This window comes from Ranitomeya variabilis, chromosome 1 (assembly GCF_051348905.1).
Source record: "Ranitomeya variabilis isolate aRanVar5 chromosome 1, aRanVar5.hap1, whole genome shotgun sequence".
NCBI lineage: Eukaryota > Metazoa > Chordata > Amphibia > Anura > Dendrobatidae > Ranitomeya > Ranitomeya variabilis.
Genome location: NC_135232.1, coordinates 820,376,838 through 820,394,231, shown reverse-complemented (window position 1 = coordinate 820,394,231; position 17,394 = coordinate 820,376,838). Strand labels below are relative to the sequence as shown.

General features: G+C 44.5%; 1 protein-coding gene across 4 annotated transcripts in view; it reads right to left on the bottom strand.

The window, feature by feature from the left end:
• The window catches only part of CENPC (centromere protein C), a 316,155-nt gene that overhangs the window by 16,564 nt on the left and 282,197 nt on the right, over positions 1-17,394 (bottom strand). For all 4 annotated transcript variants that reach the window (XM_077275003.1, XM_077275008.1, XM_077275016.1 and 1 more), the window contains 2 exons: positions 9,964-10,035; positions 9,663-9,811 (listed from right to left, as the gene is read on the bottom strand). In XM_077275003.1, the coding sequence (XP_077131118.1) occupies positions 9,663-9,811; positions 9,964-10,035 (221 nt within the window). The remainder of the gene's footprint in view (positions 1-9,662; positions 9,812-9,963; positions 10,036-17,394) is intronic.

Below are 17,394 nucleotides of genomic sequence, written 5' to 3'. Positions count from 1 at the left end.
TTTTTACTTTTTTACTTTGTCCCAGGGGGGGACATTACAGATCGTTGATCTGACAGTGTGCACAGCACTCTGTCAGATCACCGATCTCTCTTACAGCCGTGCAGGCTGCAGCTTTCATCTGCAGCCTGCACGGCACCCGGAAGTAATCCCTGCAGGACCCGGATGCAGCCCCGCGGCCATTTTGGATCCGGGGCCTGCAGGGATAGGAGGTAGGAGACCCTCGCAGCAACGCGATCACATCGCGTTGCTCCGGGGGTCTCAGGGAAGCACGCAGGGAGCCCCCTCCCTGTGCGATGCTTCCCTGAACCGCCGGCACACCGCGATCATGTTTGATCGCGGTGTGCCGGGGGTTAATGTGCCGGGGGCGGTCCGTGACCGCTCCTGGCACATAGTGCCGGATGTCAGCTGCGATAGGCAGCTGACACCCGGCCGCGATCGGCCGCGCTCCCCCCGTGAGCGCGGCCAATCGTGCTGGACGTACTATTCCGTCCTTGGGAATTAGGGCCCACCCCACATGGACTGAATAGTACGTCCAATGGCAGAAAGGGGTTAAAGTACCCATAAGGGGGTTTTCTCAAGAACAAAGTAAATTTTAATCAATAGAGCTTGGAATAAAAATAAGTTCCACAATTGGATCTGTTCAAAAAAATAAATAAATAATGTTCCTGTGCTGAGAAGCTTATAATTATGCCCCTGGTGTACACTATGTAATGGCCGTGTCTGACCGGGCAGGAACATGGTCTTATTATACCACAGCTCCAAGGCAGGGAGGGCGACACACAGAGCAAAAGAGAGTATACAGACAGGACAGCACAAGATCACAGCTGATTCTTTTTCTGAGGCAAAACATTTCCCTGCCTGTTAAGCAATGCCTTACCGGACAGAAATAATCATTTGCGATCCAATGCTGTAAGGTCTGTATCCTCTTTTGCTCCCCTCCCCCGGCCCAGGAGATGTGGTATGATCAGACCATGTCCTTGCAAGATGAGACACAGCTATTACACAGTAAACAACTGGGGCACATTTATAAGATTATCTCAGCACAGGAACATTTTTTTAATACATCCAATTGTGGAAACTATTCTTCTTCAAAGATCTATTGATTAAAATGTTGATTAAAATTAACATAGTGGGAAAACTCCTTTAACCTTTTCACCCACCAAGCCTGTTTTCACCTTCATGACCAGGTCAAATTTTACAATTTTGAAAAGTGTAACTTCATGAGGTAATAACTCTGGAATGCTTCAACTTATCCTAGTTATTCTCACTCTAACACGGTTTTTTCATGACATATTGTACTTTATGCGAAAATTTCTTCATTATAATTTGCGTTTACTTGTGGAAAAAAAAATCTGAAATTTGGCGAATATTTTGCAATTTCCAAACTTTTAATTTTTATGCCCTTTAGGCTATGTACACACAATGCGGATTTGCTGCGGATCCGCAGCGGATTTTTCAGTGCAGAAACGCTGCAGATTCGCACTGTGATGTACAGTACAATGTTATTCAATGGGATTAAAAAAAAAACTGTGCAGATGGTGCGGAAAAATCAGTGCGGAATTGCTGCGGATTTCAAAGAAGTGCATGTCATTTCTTTGGTGCGGATCTGCAGCGTTTCTGCACCCCTCCATGTTAAAAATCCGCAGTGGCAAAAAATGTAGAAAATCCACACAAAATCTGCATAAAAACCGCGGCTGCGGATTCTGCCAGGAGTTGCGGATTTTGTGCAGAAAATTCGGCACCTCTTTTCCTACGTGTGCACATAGCCTAAGAGTTATGTCATACAAAATAGTTAAACAACATTTACCAAATGTCCACTTTACATCAGCACAATTTTTGAAAAAAACGTTTTTGTTAGAAGGGTTAAAAGTTGACCAGTGACTTCTCATTTTTTAACAAAACTTGAAAAACATTTTTAACTTATTTATTTTTTAGGTACCACAACACATTTGAAGAGACTAAGAAAATACCCAAACACCATTCTAAAAACTGCACCACTCAAAGTACTCAAACCACATTCAAAAAGTTTATTACCGCTTCAGGCGAGTCGCAGGAGTTTTTGTAATGTGAAAGGAAAAAAAATTACATTAAAAACATTTTACTTTTTTCCACAGAAATTTTTACTTTGGACCCAAATTTCTTAATTTTTCACAAGGGAAACAGGAGAAAATGGACCCCAAAATTTGTTGTGCAATTTCTCTTGAGCATGCCGATACCCCAAATGTGGAAGAAAAGTACTGTTTGGGAGCAAGGCAGGCCTCTAAACAGAAGGAGTGACATTTGACTTTTTGATCACTAAATTGGCTGGAATCATTAGTGGACATCATGTCGCGTTTGGAGAGGCCCTGATGTGCCTAAACAGTGGAAACCTCCCACAAGTGACCCATTTTGGAAACTAGACACCTCAAGGAATGTATCTAGATGTGTGGTGAGCATCTTGAACCCCCAGGTGCTTCACAGAAGTTTATAATGTTGAGCCAAGAAAAATAAAAATCCCACAAGTTATTTTAGCCCCCCAATTTTTTTTAAATAGGATAACAGGAGAAATTGCACCATAGAAATTGTTGTGCAATTTCTCCAGAGTACGCAGATACCCAATATGTGGGGGAAAACTACTGTTTGGGTGCACGGTAGGGCTCAGAATGAAAGGAGTGACATTTTTGTGTGAAAACTTGTCATGTCATGTTGAGTCCCTGGTGTGGGTTTTTTTCCCCCACTGTTTAGGCCCAAGTGACCCCATTTCTTAAACCAGATCCCTCAAAGATTTAATCTAGACATGTGGTGAGCACTTTGAACCATCAGGTGCGTAACAGAATTTTACAACATTGATCTGTGAAAATGAATAAAATAAAATCCCACCAAACTTGTTTTAGCCCCATACATTTTCATTTTCACAAGGATATCAGTAGAAAATGGACCCCAAAATTTGTTGTGCAATTTCTTTTGAGTACACCTATAATCCAGAAGAGGTCAAAATCTACTTTTGAGGCACAGTGTAAAGCTCGGAAGAGAAGAAAAACAATATTAGAACTCAGATTTTATTGGAATGGTTTGATGGTGCCATGTCATATTGACAGAGCCCCTGAGGTGCCAGAAAAGCAAAAAAAACCATGATGTCATTTTACAAACTACACTCCCCAATGAATTCATCTACAGGTGCAGTGATTCTATTAACAACACATGTGCATCACAGAATTTTATACTATTTTATTTTTTTAATATTGGGCGGTGAAGAAAATTACATTTTTACCACTTCAATTTTGCTTTAACCCCAAGATTTTATTTTTCTAAGGATACATTTTTACAACAAACTGAGGTAGATTTTTTCCGGAGAGCGCCAATACCCTACATGTAAATCGGGTAATACTTTTCAGGCACAGTGCAAAGCTCAGAAGGGAAGAAGCACCATATTATACTGCAGATTTTACTGTTATGGTTTTTGAGTGCCATGACCCACTGGGGAGAGCCCCTGAGGTGCCAGATGAGCAGTATTCCTCATAATTACAAACTACATCTCTTGAAGAATTTATCTAGGGTTGCAGTGATCATATTGACACCACAGGTGTGTCACAACATTTTATACCATTGGGCAGTGACAAAAAATAATTAAATTTTTACCATACAGAATTTGTTTTAGCCCCAGATTTTACATTTTCACAGAGTAATAGGTCAAAATGGCACCAAAATTTTTTGGACAATTTCTGCTGAATGTAGACATACCCCATATGTGGCTATACAGTACTGCATAGCCATATGGTAAGACTTGGGAGGGACAGAGTACTATTTGCCTCCTGGAGCGCGGATTTTCCTAAAATAGCTTGCAGACTCAATATACAAAGCCTTTAAGTACTAGAAGAGCCGAACTCCTGAAGCGACCCCATTTTGGAAATGATACCCCCTTTGGGAATTCATCTACAGGTGTAGTGACGATTTTGACTCTATGGGTATTTTACAGAAACAAGCAGCAGTGGATGTTACTGAGCAAATTGTAAACGGACGTTGTAGTAACCTGCACATTGTAGTGCCCATACATTGTGCCCAGCTCGTGCTTCTGGAGAAATGCACTAGTAAATTAGGCAGGCTCTTATCACTACAGAAATGACAAAAAAAACCTGTGGACGCTAAATGTGGTTTAGGCACTTGGGCTCACAAGGGAGGGGGGCATTTAGATTTGGGATTTCTTTTGAGGTGCGAGGAGCCAAAGCGTACTTCCAGAGCCTTTGTAAGACCAGTAAGGTGGAAACTCCCTATATTTCCATTGACCGGTGACAAACCCGAGTGGGAACGTGCTATTTTTGTAAATCAAGTTGAAGCTTTTATTGGGAATATATTACATAACATTTAGTAACACCTTTATCCATCGCTCTACACTTGGCACTTAATTTCTTAATTTGCAGTTTCCATCTAAATCTCCGAGTGATGTGAATCAGATGAAACCCCTGAGGGATCCATTTACTATAATGAGGCAGCAGAGTTCCTCTGGACTCCTCTGGACTCAGTCTGGCGACTGTTCAGCAGTGTACTTTTCAGAATTGCACAAAACTGTGAGGGATCGTGCTTTTATGCATGGCTAAAAAGACTGACATTGATGGATCATAGACCAGAGTCCACAGTGCCTCCATCTACCTCACTATAGGTAATCTTCCGCCTCTTTCAGAGATTTACACAGAAACCCTGATGAAAATTCTCAGTGCAGAGCACAGGATAAATGTCAGTCGAGCCTTATCTTTGGGAGGCAGAATGAAAAAAAATCAACAGCAGGTGAATAGTGATGAGCGCGTGTGCTCGTTACTCGAGTTTTCCGAGCATGCTCGAGTCTCAGAGTATTGCCGATGCTCAGATCCCTGCCCTGCAGGTTTCGTTGCTGTAATACAGCCAATAAACATGGCTACAGTTTAACAGTGTATGGCAGAAAATCCCTGCATCTTTCTTTAAGCCACGCAACGTGCAGGGAATGGATCTGAACATTGCATCTGAGCACCGACAATACTTGGTTGAGACTCGAGCATGCTAGGAAAACTCGAGTAAACAGCACACTCTGTCATCACTAGTTTTTTTGTTTTATTTATTTTTTATGCCAATACTCATGCAGTATACCGTATATACTCATGTATAAGCTGAGTTTTACAGCACTTTTTTGTGTGCTGAAAATGCACCCTTCAGCTTATACGCGAGTCACTGTCCCAGTTTATGGTGAGGGTGCAGCGGGTCACAGGAGGCAGGAGCCTGCGGCTGTATCTATGTCTGCTGCTGAAGAGAAATAAACATTCACTGCATTGCAATGAATATTCATTTCTCTTGTAGCATGCACAGTAACAGCCAACAGCTTCCAGCGGCTGTATAAAAAAAAAAACCCTACTACTTACCTTCCTGAATCCCTGCGCAACCTCACAGCATCCTGTTCCGGCTTCCAGCAGCTCCTACGGCCGGGCGATCATGTGTCCCTGGTGAGTGGAGAGAGGTGTATATTCATTACCTTAATGAGCGGGGTCACGTGATCGCTCGGTGGCAGGAGCTGCTGGAAGCGAGAACAGGATGCTGCAAGGGCACACAGGGATTCAGCAAGGCAAGTAGGAGCATCCCTATGCTAATGCAAGCTGTCAGCCCTGCACTGACAGTCAAATTTACTTCATGCTCTGAGCATGATCAAGCACCTTTGCTAGCTCTGGTGACCCAGATGTTGTCATGAGGACATCGGATCACCGTGGCAACGATCATGCGGTCTCCAATCCTAGGGCAGAGGGGCTTTCTTTCCTCTCTGAATCAGAAAACAGCTGACCGCACCATCCAATTTCAAGCTTTGTGAACACACCGGCTGTCAGCAGACGCTGGCCAGCTGATCTCGGGTGCCGAGCCCAGAAGACACACTGTAGTAAATCATTTGAAAGAAGAAGTGGCAGCACTCACCGATCTTCAAAGCAGATGAATCTTTATTGCAATAAAATCTTCACGGCTCGGGGGTGCATATACAAAGGAGTGTACAAGCTCAAACAACGGCCGTTTCGCGCTGCTTGAGCGCTTCAACGGGTTTGTGAATATCCATTGGCTATGGTTGTCATAGCCAGATTGCTATGAGCGCTGTCCGGTGGTCGGCACTCACAGAAAGTGAGCATTTCTGCTACATACAGGAGATCTGATCATCGCCTGTATGTTGAATCATGCAAAGAGTAAAAAAAAAAACTGTTTATATATATATATATATATATATATATATATACCGTATTTTACGCTTTGTAAGACGCACTTTATTTCCCCCAAATTTGGGGGGGAAATGTGGGTGCGTCTAACAAAGCGGATATACCGCTTACCATTACAGGCTGGGATGAGGGGGTGTCCGCCGCTGCTACCGCCCGCCGCCGCTGTCACCCGCCGCCACTGCCGGGGTTGTCCGCTGCTGCCCCGGGTGATGCTGGAGGCTCCGGTGCTGCGGGGGGCTCTGGCGACATTTTGTGAAAGACCAGAGCCCCCCGGCAGTTCGTCCATGCGTTCTAGTATGACTAACTCCTGGAAAATGGCCGCCGGAATCTCGGGAGATGAGATTTCAGCACTGAGATCTCATCTCTCGAGATTCCGGCGGCCATTTTCCCGGAGTCAGTCATACAGGAACGCATGGACGAACTGCTGGGGGCTCTGGTCTTTCACAAAATGTTGCCAGAGCCCCCCGCAGCAGCGGAGACAGCCCTGGAGACAGCCCTGCAGCACCAGAGCCCCCTGCAGCACCAGAGCCCCCTGCAGCACCAGAGCCCCCTGCAGCACCAGAGCCCCCTGCAGCACCAGAGCCCCCTGCAGCACCAGAGCCCCCTGCAGCACCAGAGCCCCCTGCAGCACCAGAGCCCCCTGCAGCACCAGAGCCCCCTGCAGCACCCCTCATCCCAGCCTGCAGCACAGCAGCCCCCATGCAGCACCGAAGCCCCCCTGCAGACCCCATCATCCCAGCCTGCAGCAATGCTCCACTCCTGCCTCCAGCAACGACCCTGGGACCCTGATCCACCGCAGCCACAACCCCTGGTAAGCAATAAGACGCATGGATTATAAGAAGCCCCCTCAATTTATTAAAAAAAGTTTTTTCCTATTTTTCTCCTCAAAATTTGGGGTGCGTCTTATAATCCGGAGCGTCTTACAAAGCGAAAAATACGGTATATATATATATATATATATATATATATATATATATATATATATATATATATATATATATATATATATATATATATATATATATATATATATAAACACAAGAAAGAATAAGCCCACAACCAACCCCAGATCACAAAAAAAAAAAATCACACTATGGGTATCGGATCACGCTATGGGTATCGGAAAATGGTGCCTTTTTAAATAAAAAAGAACCTATAAATGTTTGGTGTCTATGAACGCGTATTGACCTGGAGAATCACAATGGCTGGTCAGTTTTAGAATTTAGTGAACATGGTAGAAAAAAAAAAAAACAAAACTGTGGGATTGCACTTTTTTTTTTTTTTTTTTTAAATTCACCGCACTTAGAATACTTTCTTGTATTCCAGTACACGATATGTTAAAATGAATGGTGTCGTTCAAGAGTACAACTCAAAAAAAAAAAAAAAAAGGCCTCACATGGCCATTTTGACAGAAAAAAAAATATGGCTCTGGGAAAAAAGGAAGCGAAAAATGAAAATGCAAAAACAAAGACACCTCTGGTCATTAAGGGAAATCTATCAGTAGGGTCAACCCTCCTAAGCAGTCTATATAAGGGCATGTGGGACATTGGAAGCTGAATTAAATGATCCCTTGATATCTACAATCCAATGTCTTATTGAAGAGAAATCCATGTTTTTCTTATATGTAAATGAGCTTTCCAGGCTATGGGGCGAGCATTGATCTGCAGGAGAATCTTCCTCTAGACCAGAGGTGTCAAACTGCATTCCTCGAGGGCCGCCAACAGGTCATGTTTTCAGGATTTCCTTAGCATTCCACAAGGTGCTGGAATCATTCTGTGCAGGTGATTAAATTATCACCTGTGCAGTACAAGGAAATCCTGAAAACATGACCTGTTGGCGGCCCTCGAGGAATGCAGTTTGACACCTCTGCTCTAGACGTTATTTTATATGAAGTAGGCATGTAATGTGATGTGTAATGGAGGCCCTGCTCTCCTGATCTCACTGCAGAACGGTACTGGCGCTGTTCTCGTGGTGTCGGCACTCGGTCTCCCATGTTGATGTAGCAACACATGACGCCGGCACCCGATCAGTGTTGGTGACACTGGCCCCGAATCCTGTCGAATTGAGCAGGAAGAGGAAGTCTGAGACAAGCTGCAGCCCGGATTTCCTCTTCACGTTCAATTTGTTCAAAAGTGGAAACAGCTTCACATGTCCCAACAATTGTGTGCGAGGTATGGGACATCGAGTGCCAACAACGCAGGAACAGCAGCGGCACGGGAGGGGAGTATAGGCTTTATTATTTTATGGCAACCAAACATTTATATTAAGAAGGGGTTGTCCTAGTAGTGGACAACCCCTGTAAGGTTGGCTCTTCATTCCTTATGCTCCAGTAGACCTTTGGCTTACTGACTCTACAGCCCTGATGCAATCCCACTACAATAGTTCATTATATACAAGCTATGGATTACAGGGCTATAATATCTCATATGTGTAGTTTTATATCAACAGGTGCAACCCACACTAATACCATGATGATTAAGTGACATGTGCATATATAATCCGATACTAATTAAAATAAATATAGGGCAGTATCAGAATTTGTAGTTCCTATCTGGATCCTAAGAAACTTTAATGTATGTCATCATGCTATATATGAAAACTCAGTCTAAGTGAATAAAGCCAATTATGAGGCTTAGCATGGCATATCACATACAAAGCAATTTCTCCTGACATGAACGAGAGGAAGCAGCACTGAACCACCAATGTATTACCCACTTTCAACAAGTGCTTATCAAGGACAACTTTTTACTAATAGCACAAGCTAGGTACCATCGTGTTTACGTCACTTTATATTTCTATATGTGCTAGCTAAGAATGCTTCCTTACTAACAGTATAAGCGAAGTACCATTGTATTATTCTACTGATAGCCCCCCTTGAGACCATCAAAGGGGAAACGTATCGAGCTTCATAATTTGGTTTGTTCACAGACCGAGTTTTGCCATTTTTCTAAATTTGCCCAAATTTCAAATATTTTCACAAATTCAAAACATATTGACCTAATTAACCAATAAAGTAAAACGAGTAATGAAATACAATCTTGAAATCACTGTTGAAGCACTACGGAGCCATAGCCACATAAAACTGACATATCTGATTAATTTAAATGGGCCTTTGTCATTAAGACAGCTTTCATGGTCATGCAGTCATTGAAAACCGCAACAGTTCTGTGTGGTTACCATCTGTATACAGTTTCCCTGCACAATCACTTTATCTTGCAAGAAAACAGCTGTTTCACCTGCAAAACTTCGGGACCATTACGAACAGCAACATGGTCTTGCAAGTGAAACAGCTGTCCCCATGCAAGATTAAGTGACTGGGAAAATAGCAATAGGCTGCTGTAGTTTTCAGTGGTACAAGACAGCCAAGTGTGAACACAGCTATAGGGGTTAACCATGTAATGTGTCTGTGCATTAGTGTTTTAACCACCAAAAGAAAACATAATTCTTGCTGTGAAAAATACTTACCATAACAGACATTGAAATGCGCATTGTAGTGAATTTCTTCGGGGCGATAATTAACTTTCCCGTGTTAAATAAATGGTTATTAAAGCTATTCCATGAAGTACAGGCATCACCACCAAAAAATTCGCTCTTTTCACCCTGGGAAACGCAATCTGTCATAAAATAATTTATAAGTATAAGAAAATATTAACACAAGGGCAACTATATGTAACAGGTTGTCCATCACTTTATTTTAAACATTTTCCAAGGACAGCTGGTTGCCCCTCCAACTACTAAATGTACATTCTGTAAAGAAGTTACCTACCAACAAGCACATCACTTTGTGTTTCAGGATCGAAAACAATCGAATAGCGTGCAAATAATTCCTTATGTTTTTCTAGAAAAAAAATATATATTAATCCACAAAAATGAATGTGCTGTGAACAAAAGATTAGGTGAAGATGCGTCTTTACATGTACGGAGTGCCAAATAGACAAAGGACAAGACAGCTCAATATCAACATGTTACAGTGCAATTTCCCATTGAAAGCTATAGTCATTTTAAAAGGGGTTGCTCCCTTTCAGTCCCCGGCTGCATGTTATGATGAACAAACTGCAATGCACTCACCTTCCCTGGGTCCACTGCTTCCGGTGTCTGTGGAACTGATGTCAAGTTGACAGCCAGTGACTTCAGTGGCTCTGCCAGTGTTGACAGAACTCAACACAGAGCCGATGAGCTCAGTTTTTGGCTGCCGTGCTGTCAACACGATGAACCAATGTCAGGTACCAGAAGAAGCGGTGGAGGCTTAAGTGGACAAAGGAAGGGCGAATAAGGTGCAGTTGGTTTCTTTATAATAACCTGCAGCTAGGGACATTTATTAAGTAAAAGGGAAACCGCCATTTTAAGTCATCATAATCTGCACTATAAGTAGGCACATACTTTTGTAGATTAGGCCCATTAACCTCTTAACACTATAAAAATCATTTTTATCTTTCTGACAAACCAATTTTTCAATTCTGACCAGTGTCATTTTATAAGGTAATACCTTTGGAATACTTCTAGGTTTCCCAGAAATTGTGAGATTTTTTTTTTTTTTTTTACATTCTGCGCTTCATTTTAGTAGTAAATTTATGTCTATATGATTTGCCTTTATGAAAAAAATTGCAATTTTATGAAAATATTGAAAAAATTGCACGTTTTGAACTTTCATGCCATTAACAACATATAGGGAGTGAGTCTGTGGGAGTACGAAACAAGTTCACAGGATGAGCTTTCCCCTCACAATGTAATGGCTGTGTGAGGGACCTGCCTCAAGCAACCGCACGCCGGCATGAAGGCACATCATCATCATCATTCTATGCCCCCATCAGCACGCCAGTGATGTGTTCGCAGGTCTTCAATGGCTTACTATAACAGTCAAGGGACTATTGAAGACCTTGGAGGTTGTCATTACAGAGCTCCCTTGAAACCCATCCTGTGGTCAGGCTTCAAAGGAGACTTTGATTTTTACCTTATGAAGCAATACTTTGGTATTGATGTACACCACACAAGCGATCAGATGATGGCCGGTTCAAGTCCTTAAGGGAAACTAACAAGTACAGTGGAAAAAAAAAATCAACCCCTTCACGGCATACGTCATATGTACGGAGCAAGTCAGAAATGGGTGTATGGAGCGAGCCCGCAGCATACCTGGCAAGTCATGGCTGCGTGTTACAGCCGGTACCTGTCTCTAAAAATTTGCGGGTGGAATGAAGCTCCACCTGCAATTGTTAACCTGTGATTGCAGGTCGCTTATGGGTTGCTATGGCAAGCGAGGAATCTGCTGAAGATCCCTGTGCTCGTCATTACGGCGCTCCTCTCAAACCATACCTGTGGCTGGGATTCAGGGGAGACCGTGATGTATGCTATATGCAGCAATGCTAGAGCATTGCTGCATATAGCACAAGTGATCAGACGATCGCAGCTTCAAGTTAGGAGGGCTAAACACACTAATATATATATATATATATATATATATATATATATTTTTTTTTACTATCTAAGGGTCACTTCCGTCTGTCTATCCTTCTTTCTTTCTGTCACGGATATTCATTGGTCGCAGCCTCTGTCTGTCATGGAATTTAAGTCGCTGATTGGTCGCGCCAGCTGCCTGTCATGGCTGCCGCGACCAATCAGCGACGGCCACAGTCCGATTAGTCCCTCCCTACTCCCCTGCAGTCAGTGCCATAATCCCCGCAGTCACTGCTCACACAGGGTTAATGCCAGCGGTAACGGACCGCGTTATGCAGCGGGTAACTCACTCCGTTACCGCCGCTATTAACCCTGTGTGACCAAGTTTTTACTATTCATGCTGCCTATGCAGCGTCAATAGTAAAAAAATCTAATAATTTAAAAAATTAAAAATCATTATATACTCACCTTCCGCCGGCAGGTTTCGGTGGCGAGGATGGTATGCGTGAAGGACCTGCCATGACGTCACGGTCATGTGACCGCGACGTCATCACAGGCCCTGCGCGCCTGCGTGAGAAGGACCTGCCATGACGTCATGTGACCGTGACGTCATGGCAGGTCCTTCTCGCGCAGGCGCGAAGAAGCTGCGGTACCATGGGACAGGCAGTGACAGCGTCAGGAGCGCCAGGAGGAGGTGAGTATTTCATATTCACCTGTCCGCGTTCCATCCGCCGGGCGCCGCTCCATCTTCCCGTTCTCTTGCAGTGACTGTGCAGGTCAGAGGGCGCGATGACGTATTAGTGTGCACGCTGCCCTCTGCCTCAACAGTCAGTGCGGAGAGACGGGACGCTGAGGAGCAGCGACAAGAGGTGAGTATGTGATTTTTTTTTTTTTATGATTGCAGCAGCAGCAGCATTACATGTGGCACAATGCTGTATGGAGCATCTATGGGGCCATAAAGAACTGCATGGAGCATTATATGGGGCATCTATGGGGCCTTAACTGCATGGAGCATTATAGCATTATATGGGACATCTATGGGGCCATAACTGCATGGAGCATTATAGCATTATATGGGACATCTATGGGGCCATAACTGTATGAAGCAATATATGGGGCATTATATGGGGTATCTATGGGGCCATAAAGAACTGCATGGAGCATTATATGGAGCATCTATGGGGCCATAACTGCATGGAGCATTATATGGGGCATCTATGGGGCCATAACTGCATGGAGCATTATATAGGGCATCTATGGGGCCATAACTGCATGGAGCATTATATGGGCCATCTATGGGGCCATAACTGCATGGAGCATTATATGGGGCATCTATGGGGCCATAACTGCATGGAGCATTATATAGGGCATCTATGGGGCCATAACTGCATGGAGCATTATATGGGCCATCTATGGGGCCATAACTGCATGGAGCATTATATGGGGCATCTATGGGGCCATAACTGCGTGGAGCATTATATAGGGCATCTATTGGGCCATAACTGCATGGAGCATTATATGGGCCATCTATGGGGCCATAACTGCATGGAGCATTATATGGAGCGTCTATGGGGCCATAACTGCATGGAGCATTATGTGGGGCATCTATGGGGCCATAACTGCATGGAGCATTATATGGGGCATCTATGGGGCCATAACTGCATGGAGCAATATATGGGGCATTATATGGGGCATCTATGGGGCCATAACTGCATGGAGCATTATACTACGTGACTGGGCAATATACTACGTGACTGGGCAATATACTACGTGGACATGCGTATTCTAGAATACCCGACGCGTTAGAATCGGGCCACCATCTAATATTATATATATATATATATATATATATATATATATATATATATATATATATATATATATTATACAATATATAGTCTGATCCGTGTATCGTTCAAATTGCAGATTTCTAATTGCCATATATACTCGAGTATAAGCCGAGATTTTCAGCCCATTTTTTTGGGCTGAAAGTCCCCCTCTCAGCTTATACTCGAGTCATACCTAGGGGTCGGCAGGGGAAGGGGAGCAGGGGCTGTCTAATTATACTCACCTGCTCCAGGCACGGTCCCTACAGGTCCCTGGTTCCCCGGCGCCACAGCTTCTTCCTGTACTGAGTGGTCACATGGTACCGCTCATTACAGTAATGAATATGCGGCTCCACCTCCCATAGGGGTGGGGCCGCATATTTATTAATGTAATGAGCGGTATCGGTGACCGCTCAATACAGGAAGCTGCGGCGCCGGGGAACCAGGGACCGCGCCAGGAACAGGTGAGTATAATGGGGTGGGGGAGCCCTGCGCGATAGTCACCTTTCCTCGTTCCAGTGCTGCTCCGTCTTCAGCATCTTCTGCAGTGACGCTCAGGTCAGAGGGTGCGATGACGTGCTTAGTGAGCGCCCTCTGCCTGAACGTCAGTGCAGAAGACGCTGAAGACAGAGCGGCACCGGAACAAGGAAAAGTGAATATAGCAAGTGCCAGGGGCCTGAGCGACGAGAGGAGAGTATGTGATTTGATTTTTTTTTATCGCAGCAACAGCAAATGGGGCAAGTGTCTGTATGGAGCATCTTATGGGGCCATAATTAACGTTTGTGCAGCACTGTATGGGGCAAATATCTTTATGGAGCATCTTATGGGGCCATAATTAACGTTTGTGGAGCATTGTATGGGGCAAGTGTCTGTATGGAGCATCTTATGGGGCCATAATCAACGTTTGTGCAGCACTATATGGGGCAAATGTGTCTATGGAGCATCTTATGGGGCCATTATTAACCTTTATGCAGGATTATATGGGGTATATTTTAATATGGAGCATCTTATGGGGACCATCATAAACTTTATGGAGCATTATATGGGGCTCTTGATACAATATTAATATTCAAAAACACTTAACCTACTGATATCTCAATTAATTTTACTTTTACTTGTATTTATTTTTACTTTTGACATTTACCGGTAGCTGCTGCATTTCCCACCCTAGGCTTATACTCGAGTCAATACGTTTTCCTAGTTTTTTTGTGGCAAAATAAGGGGTTCGGCTTATACTCGGGTCGGCTTATACTCGAGTATATAAGGTACATTACTTACACTGAATTAGAATTGGACTGGAATTGACTGGAAGGTAAAGGAATCAAAACCACTATAACGTTTCGGTGGGTTTTTTTTTTTTACCTTCACCCCCATACTACTCTATTTTTTCCAATCTCCTGTAATACCTCCACCAAGTAAGTAGTAATTTCTCCCTCCATCCTCCCCAGCCATCTCACCTTCTCCTCTGAACTGTTCCTTCACATTCAATCCTTTTTCTCCAGACACACAAGGCCACACCATGTCCTATCCTGCTCCCACCTTCTAACACTCCGTCTGCTGCTCCTCATTGCTGATGACATATCCCCAAATCCTGGCCCTCCTCAACACATCCCCACACTCATTTCTAATCACGTGCCACGATCCTCTACACATTTTCACAGTGACGATAACCTCATACCCATTCATCCAGCCCCCCACTCCCCTGGTCCCCTTACCTGGAGCTCTATGGAATGCACGCTCTGTCTGCAACAAACTGTCGTTTATCCATTGATCTCTTTATTACCAACAAACTCTCCTTGGCATCACTGAAACCTGGCTCACCTCCTCTGACTCTGCCTCTCCAGCTGCACTTTCCTATGGCAGATTTCATCTCTCTCACCCCCCCCCCCCCTGACCCAGCAACAAACATGGTGGAGTTGGCTTGCTCCTGTCCGACACCTGCTCCTTTAACCCAATTCCACTACCCCCCTCTGCTAGTCTCCCCTCGTTTGAGGTGCACTCCATCCACATCTACTCCCCCTCCAACCGGCTGTCATCTACTGCCCCCCAGAACTAGCTATCTCCACCTTTCTTGACCACTTCACCACCTGGCTGCTTCATTTCCTCTCTGCTGACATCCCCACTATCATCATGGGCAACTTCAATATCCCCATTGACACTTCCACCTCAGCTGCCTCTAAACTTTTATCGCTCACTGCCTCCTTTGGCCTCATTCAATGGTCCTCTGTGGCCACTCACAAAGATGGTAACACGCTGGACCTTATCTTCACCCGCCTCTGTTCCCTTACTAATCTCACCAACTAACCCGTCTCCCTGTCTGACCACAACTTACTTGCATTCTCTTCCTTCTCCTCTCCTAGCGCGCAACCCCCACTTCACAAACTCACTTACCCTCGCAGAAATCTCAAACACCTCAATTTACAATCACTCTCTGAGGCCTTTCTCCCTCTTAGGCTGCCCTCACACTAGCAGTATTTGGTCAGTATTTTACATCAGTATTTGTAAGCCAAAACCAGGAGTGGGTGATAAATGCAGAAGTGGTGCATGTGTTTCTATTATACGTTTCCTCTAATTGTTCCATTCCTGGTTTTGGCTTACAAATACTGATGTAAAATACTGACCAAATACTGCTAGTGTGACGGCAGCCTTACAGACATAGCTTCCCTTCATGACAGATGCTGCTGTCACTTAACATCACAATAACAGAAACACTTGATTCAGCCGCCCCCCTCACGTAGAGCAAAATTCGTACAATCAACAGGCAGCCCTGGCTCACCAGCCTGACCTAAGACCTGAGAAGGGCTTCCAAGGTCGCAGAGCGGAAATGGAAGAGATCCCACTCTGCTGAGCACTTCATCACATACAAGCAATCCCTCGCCAGTTTCAATTCCACACTCACTGCTGCAAAACAAACTTACTTCTTATCTCTCATATCCTCTGTCTCACAGCCCTAAACAGCTTTTCAACACTTTCAATTCTCTACTCCATCCCCCAGCACCTCCTCCCTCTCCTCTTATTACTGCTGAAGACTTTGCCTCCTTCTTTAAGCAGAAGATCGATACGATCAAAGAAACCTTTGGCCCGCAGCCCCTAATGCCCAGCTTCGCTTCTCAGCCCTGTTCCTCCAAAACCAGCTTCTCCACCCTCCTGTAAGATGACATCTCACCACTTGCATGCTTGTCCCGCTCCGGTCCCACCTCATCTCTACCCTCGTCACAGTCTTTTTTCCAACCCTAACACACCTCTTCAACCTTTCACTTACAAATGGTGTCTTCCCCTCATCCTTCAAGCATGCCTCGATCACACCCATCCTCAAAAAGCCCTCCCTCGACCCATACTCTGTATCTAGCTATCGCCAGATATCTCTTCTCCCTTATGCCTCAAAACTACTGGAACAGCATGTTCATCTTGAACTGTCCTCCCACCTCTCTTCCTGCTCCCTCTTTGACTGCTTACAATCTGGCTTCCGACTGCATCACTCAACTGAAACTGCCCTAACTAAAGTCATCAATGATCTACTAACCGCCAAGAGCAAGTGACACTACTCTGTACTCCTCCTGTCTTCTGCCTTCAACACTGTCGACAATTCCCTCCTGCTACAGATTCTGTCATCTTTTGGCATCATAGACTTGGCCCTATCCTGGATTTCATCATATCTAACAGACCGAACATTCAGTATCTCCCTCTCCCACACCACCTCCTCACATCACCCCCTGTCTGTCGGTGTTCCCAAAGGCTCAGTCCTAGGGCCCCTGCTCTTGTCTATCTACTCCTTTGGCCTGGGACAGCTCATAGAATCCCACGGTTTACAGTATCATCTCTATGCCGACAACAAGCAGATCTGCCTCTCTGGACCTGACCTCACTTCCTTACTGACCAAATTCCACAATGTCTGTCTGCTATTTCAGCTTTCTTTTCTGCTCGCTTTTTAAGAGTGAATATGGACAAAACAGAATTCATCATCTTTCCCCCCATCTCAC